The 6,688-nt window shown below is 34.8% G+C and overlaps 2 protein-coding genes across 2 annotated transcripts in view; both read left to right on the forward strand.

The window, feature by feature from the left end:
• The first annotated feature begins 310 nt into the window (after positions 1-310).
• Positions 311-4,157, forward strand: LOC106762759 (WPP domain-interacting protein 2). The gene is made up of 3 exons (XM_014646815.2): positions 311-440; positions 652-1,690; positions 3,212-4,157. Exons 2-3 carry the CDS (start codon positions 679-681, stop codon positions 3,961-3,963), a joined length of 1,764 nt encoding a protein of 587 aa, XP_014502301.1. The 5' UTR covers positions 311-440; positions 652-678; the 3' UTR covers positions 3,964-4,157.
• A 723-nt stretch (positions 4,158-4,880) lies between these two features.
• Positions 4,881-6,688, forward strand: part of LOC106760645 (berberine bridge enzyme-like 23) — a 4,071-nt gene continuing 2,263 nt past the window's right edge. Inside the window, exons 1-2 of the mRNA XM_022780270.1 lie at positions 4,881-5,102; positions 5,457-6,684. Coding sequence (XP_022635991.1) covers positions 5,481-6,684 — 1,204 coding nt within the window. The 5' untranslated portion in view covers positions 4,881-5,102; positions 5,457-5,480. The remainder of the gene's footprint in view (positions 5,103-5,456; positions 6,685-6,688) is intronic.

Here is a 6,688-nt window from a genome sequence, read left to right on the forward strand (position 1 = left end):
TTGTTAAAAAGAATTTAAAGCATAATTTATTGTCTCTCACTAATTTAACTTTTTTTTTTCTACAGTTCTATTAATATTAATGATTAAATGTGTAATTAGTAATTAATGTTCTACTTTCCACAGTGCAATGATAAATGTTGAGTTAAATAATAATTATACTTAAAAATATTGTAATATCGAATTATTTCCTTAAACTATGCAATCTAATAAATAATAAGCTAACCAGCCTTAATTAAATTTTTATAATATTCAGAAGAAAAAAAATGAAAATTTTAGTAAAGGAATGAAATGATTTGTATGTACATAAATATATAATTAATTTAAAAATGTTATATTTCGCTTCCTTCTTTCAATCCCTTCTCGGCCTATAAAACTACAATTCCCATCAAAATCCCAAATTTTAGGGTTTCCGTGTCCAATCCAAGGACTTCGTTTATGAGGTAATTACTCTAATTCATAGATCCTCTTCCTTTTCACTTTCTCTCTCTCATTCAATTTTTTGATTGCTTATTTTAAAAAGCCGTTTTTTTTTTCTTTTTTTTTGAGTTATTATTATTTTTTGCTTTGTATTGAAGTTCTTGAATTCTCATTTCATTTGCTGCTTAACCGGCAATTAATTTATTTTAAGTGGGTTTTGATCTCCATGTCCAGATTTAGAAAAGAGGTTCGAAACTGATCATGGATTTGGGTAGCGAATCCGTGGAAGAGAACGAAGTGAATCATGATGGAAATGGAAACGGTGGTTCCTATGGAAACGAGAACACTGGGTTGGGATTCGAGGCAAATTCGGGTGTCAACGGGTTGGATCAAAAGGGAACGGTCGATGAAGTTGAAGTGGATAGTGGGGAAGGAGTGAATTCCAAAGGTACACCGAAAAAGGGGGTTGGGTTGAAGAAATGGAAGAGAATTAGGAGAAATGTTGTTAAAGATCCGAATTCAAGTGCTGATTCTGGCAAAGCCTTGAAGAGGGGGTTGCCCGGCAATCCCAATTTGAGTGAAAAACAACCTTATCTGCGTGATGTTAAGGAGAAAAGCGATGGATCTTCGAATATGTTTGGGAATGTAGTGTTTTCTGACGGGAATGTGATTCATGGTTCGAGTTCGGATTCTAGATACGCACTTGGATCTGGTTTTGTTGCTGGAACTGATTCTGAGAATAGCGAGGATCGGAGTAGCAAGTCTTCTACGGCGGCTAGTGAGCCCAAGTTGAGGCCTGAGAAAAACCGTAGTAAGAATGTGAATTCAAAGCATTTACCGAACTCGGCTCAACGAGTTCAACAGGGGAAGGGACGGACTGAAAGCAGTAAGAAACCAGGAGGAGGTGGAAGAGTCCAAATTGAGAAAGAAAATTCTTTCTCTAGTTTGGAATCTGATTCTAGAAGCTCCAATTTTAAGCAGGGTGTTTTTTCAGTTACTAGTAATGGAAAACACAGTGGTAGGACAGATATTTATGATGGAGTTAATAGTGGTGAAGCACATGTTAATGAACATTTCACTGAGGGAGTTGAAGCTGTTTATGGCAACGAAAATATTGTAGAGGACGAAGATCTTCTACCGGAGAATTTGGCTACAAATTTGTCTTGGGATGTTACAGAAGAAAAAAGTGTGAACAACCAACCATCATCCATTGAAGATCCCTTAATTGAATCAGTTAATAGCCTTCAGGCTGTCCAGGAGGCACTTCAAGAAGGTTTGTCCTTTCGATTTTTCTGTGAATATTTCTCTTGCACCTCATCATTTTGCAACCGATATTGTTATGCTTCTTTGTTTTATGATCCTTTAGAAAATTTATGATGCAAATATTACCTTATTAGAAGTTTCGTGACTATTGGATTCTGTTGCATGATTTAATTCGGCTGTCAATTAAGCTGTAACAGTAGATATCAATGCAATGACTGACCTGATATGTTTCGGTCTGATTGAACTTCACAACTGTTTAAACATTATCATTTTATATTTTTCTAAATTGAACCAGAGGAATCCATTGATTTGGTTCTGTTAAACGGATTTGGCTCCTTGTTGAGCACCTTGCATGGGGAATAGTGAAGGGTCTGATTGCTTGAAGGAGTCTGTTTCTTGTTTGAAAACAAAACTATCGTTTTAATTTGAGTAGCAGTTGCAGTTTTTGGTATAATTTTGGACATTCCATAAATATTTCACTGATACATTATACGTGATATGTGGTTGAGGCTTATCCAATGAATCTGAATTTGTTCTGAACTAAATCATTGAATGATCAATATTCTGTTTCCTTATAGTTTTTATTCTTTTAAACTTCTTGATTAATTTATTATATACCTTAAATATGTGATGGTCTACAGGTCTACTCTAGTTTCCTTTGTAATCCTTTTTGATAAATCATATAATCCACTAATGTTAAATTTAAAAACTGTTGTCCTCTTGCTCATGTTCACACTTCGCTTGTATTTTTCGATTAAAGCTTTGTTTTTTTAGTAGGACCACCATACATAATGTATTAATTTTCTGTTCCTTTTCAAAACTAGCTTGTTTGTCGTGGTACTATGATATTGGTTGTTGATCATTTATTCATGATCCAGCACCTATAAAAGTGACCAACTCGTCCATGGAGGGGGACGTAATTATTCTTAGATGTTAATTAGAAAATCTATGCTTAATGGTTAATACTTAGTGTGCATGCATAACAAATCATGCGTGCACAGGAAGATCCACCAGTAATGTTTTCATTAACGACTAAGATTACATTACATCTATTTGTTTGAGTCAAATCCATGTATTCAGAGAGTATATGAATTCTAGATCAGCTAATTTTTCTTGGTCCTATTAGTTGGTCAAATACATCATTTATGACATCGGCAACGGGAAACAGTGAAAGATAGGTTATTGACTTTTATGCTTTCTACTTTCTACAATGCTACCTCCCTACCCTATCTATCTGAACTATTATCTGTTGGAACAGCATGTGCTGTTTTCTATTTCTCATTAATATTTAAATTTGTTTTACTTAAATAGTTAATGACTATATTATAACGTTTCCTTTAATCTATTTAGGGTTTGCTTGTGTTGATGCCGAAAGTAGATTATTTGCATAATACTGAGAAACAACAATTTTTTTTCATGTTAATTTTTTATGGTATGTTAAAGTTCCTTCTTTTGTGTTAAGTGGTTTAAAGTAAGAAAAACCAATATAGATTTGCTATTGCTGACGATCAATCAACATTTACTCTTGCAGAACTCCAGAAATTCAGGGAGATTGGGATTGAAGCCATTTCACCGGATGTTGATGACTCTGCCAAGTGTAGCAGTGCATCTGCTGGTACTAGTGTTGATCTTGGACTTAATAAATCAAGCCATTCTGATCAGTCTGGTGCTGAAGAAATCAAACAAACTGCTTCGAGTTCCTCGGATCCTCGGGTATTAAGCCTGACACAAAATATAAATATTTTGGAAGGCAAGTTGGAGGAATTACAAGGTGTGCTTGCTCTGAAAGACTCCAGGATTGCTGAACTTGAAACATCCTTGAGTAGTGTAAAGATTTCTGGTGATGAATCTGCTAGAACGGCAGGTTTTTCTGAGATAAAATACGAAGGGGTTGAGTCTGAGCTCGAGCACATTTTCCGGCTGAAGATTGAAACTGAGATTGGATACCTAGCCTTCTCAAGGGCAGCAAAGCAAAACCTGAAGGATGGAGCAAATTTCCAACAGTCATTATTGGAAGAACAAGAGAAACTGTCTGAAAGTCAAGCGCAGGTTCTTCACAAACTTGTAGATGCAGAGGGTAAGGCTTCAGTTCTGAAAAACAAAGCAGAAGAGTTGGAAAAATATTGTGGTGATAGTGTAGTTGTTCAGGAGTCTTTTGTGCTGCAGAAAAAAGTATGTAAGGTTACATTTTATCTTCTCATACAGATCATCTTTTTTGTTTTCTTCTTTTGGTTTTTTCTGTCACAGTTATCACCCAATTCTGGGATGGTTGTACCCACATAGGTCTGCAAGATTAGGTTCATTTTGTGCAATCTCAAAAGTTCTTTTTTTTTGGCTGATCTTTGAATGTAAAATTTCGTTGTTATAATATAAAACTGACCCTTCTTTCTCTGGGTAGGGGGATAGCTTGTATTTTATCTCTTTGTTCTATTATGATTTTGTGCACAGCTCCTTGTAATCTGTGCTTTACAAAACAATTGTTGTAAGTTTCTTCTTCTTCTGCTATTTAGTTTTAATACATGGTTAATTAATCTGAAATAATCTTGTTTTGATAGGATTTTTATGGTAATTATTACGAAAATGAACCACCTTATCATTGATAATAATATTGATTAGATAAAAATATAAAACAAATTTTTACATTGTTCGGCATTTTAACATTTTGTTGATGTTGCTACTAGGGAAACATGGTGATTCATTACCATCTCAAAAATTTATAAAATTTTACAGAATTAATTCAATCGTCATTAATTTGTTTTTAATTTTTGTTGTCAACTTTTAATATTTTTAGAAGTATAAATAAATTATAAATAATAAATTTTTATTACATTAGGAAAAATTAAAATAATGTTGATTTTAAATTTCTTAACATAATGATGTGAAAACGGAGGAATTCTAGATTTCTATTAACGTTTGAGCTACCAACTTCAAGCATACATACATCACACAATTTCACCACTCTACTGGTTTTCTACATCATCAAAGTGACAAAATATAAAATTATTATTATTATTATTATTTCTATATTTATTTATTTACTTCATACATTGAATAAGAAAAAAAAAAGATAAAAAAGATATAAAATTATTTTTATTATTTATTTATTTATCTTATACTCACCCTATAGAAATAATTGTATTTTTTTAAATTGTTAAATTCTTTTAGTTTTGGATGAAATAATAGACTTTCCTGAAACTGTTCATCTAATAACAGCTGTATGTTTTTGCTACATCGTTTTCCTTTCTTTCTTGAAAAAACTGAGAGTGAAAAGGTTGACTTGCTGATTGGTCCAGATTTGAAGAATCTTGATTTTATCTTTCAGAATTAGGGGAAGAATATCTCAAAAAGACAGTTCCGGCAGTAATCTCGAAAGAGACCGTCAAATTCGTCCAAATCGAGATCAGTACGGACTGTCTGAAACGGTGAGCTCAAAACTTTGATTTCATACTATTTGAAGTGCTAATAATACATCTAACTAACTGCGATTGATTTCTTGTGTAAAAAAAGTTTTCTTTTGTATTGGTTTCTTTGATAGTATACTGATTTTGATTTCAAACATACGTCACTGGATTGCCTTTATTGTGGCTGCCGATGTCAGATATGCCAATTACAAAGAAAAATTAAAGTTTAGCTTTTCTCTGCGTTGGAAATATCACTGCCCTCACTTTATTTATTTCGGATGATTTGGACTAATGGAAAAAAAATATTAGCTTCGTCATTTTCTCTGGTACAATATTAATGTGCAGATGTGTATGTATATATGAAACATAAAACAGTTAACCAAAAGCAGAGAAGAAAACATGCTGATGAGTTATCTTGCAGTGTTTCTGATACTGCTCCTTCCAAGCTCAAGTTCAGCTTCTACCTTGTTTGAAAACAAATTCAAGGAGTGCTTCATAAATCAACTTGATGGGATTTCTGAATCCATTGAAAAAATCATCTTCACCACATCCTCCTCACTGTATACTCCAGTGTTGGAATCATTGGAGCAGAATCCTAGATGGTTGAATTCTTCAAGGAACCCTCTTCTCATTCTGACACCTTTCCATGAATCAGAAATTCAAGCAGGCATCAGATGCAGCAAAGAACTTGGGTTGCAGCTCAAAGTCAGAAGTGGTGGCCATGATTATGAAGGGCTATCATACCTCAGTAAGACCCCATTTGTCATGGTTGACCTCATCAACATCCGTTCCATTCAAGTTAACCTTGCTGATGAAACAGCTTGGGTTCAGGCTGGAGCATCATTGGGTGAGCTTTACTACAAAATTTCAAAGGAAAGTAAAGTTCATGGATTCCCTGCAGGAACCTGTCCAAGTATAGGGATAGGTGGGCATATCAGTGGAGGGGGACAAGGTACCATGATGAGAAAACATGGCCTGGCAGCAGACCATGTTGTTGATGCTTACCTCATTGATGCAAATGGGAAGATTCATGATAGAAAATCCATGGGAGAAGATGTTTTCTGGGCCATAAGAGGAGGTTGTGCTACCAGTTATGGAGTCATCCTTGCATGGAAGATCAGGTTGGTGAGAGTTCCAGCTCTTGTTACAGTGTTCAATGTTGAAAGAACATTGGAAGAAGGAGCCAACAATCTGATTCACAGGTGGCAACACATAGCACCTGAACTGCATGAGGATCTTTTCATCAGAGTAGTTGCTCAAAACAGTGGTGACAAATCAAAGACATTTAAAGCAGTCTTCAACTCTGTGTTCCTTGGAGGAATAGACAGGTTGATGCCACTGATGAATGAGAGTTTCTCCGAACTGGGATTGCAGGCCAAAGACTGCATTGAAATGAACTGGATTCAATCAGTTATGTTCATTGCTGGATACAACAAAGATGACCCTCTAGAACTCTTGCTCGACAGAACTACTACATTCAAAAGCTCTTTCAAGGCCAAGTCTGACTATGTAAAGGAACCAATACCAGAATCTGGTCTAGAAGGAGCTTGGAAAATGGTTGCTGAGGAAGATACATTAGCAATGCTGATATTGGAACCTTATGGTGG

The sequence above is a fragment of the Vigna radiata genome, chromosome 5 (assembly GCF_000741045.1).
Source record: "Vigna radiata var. radiata cultivar VC1973A chromosome 5, Vradiata_ver6, whole genome shotgun sequence".
Lineage (NCBI taxonomy): Eukaryota > Viridiplantae > Streptophyta > Magnoliopsida > Fabales > Fabaceae > Vigna > Vigna radiata.

What these genes read in the sequence shown, in the direction of transcription:
- LOC106762759 (XM_014646815.2), top strand. Translation starts at nt 679, where the DNA reads ATGGATTTGGGTAGCGAATCCGTGGAAGAGAACGAAGTGAATCATGAT. An exon ending in CCAGGAGGCACTTCAAGAAG is followed by an intron (nt 1,691 to 3,211) that starts GTTTGTCCTTTC and finishes TTACTCTTGCAG; the next exon opens with AACTCCAGAAATTCAGGGAG.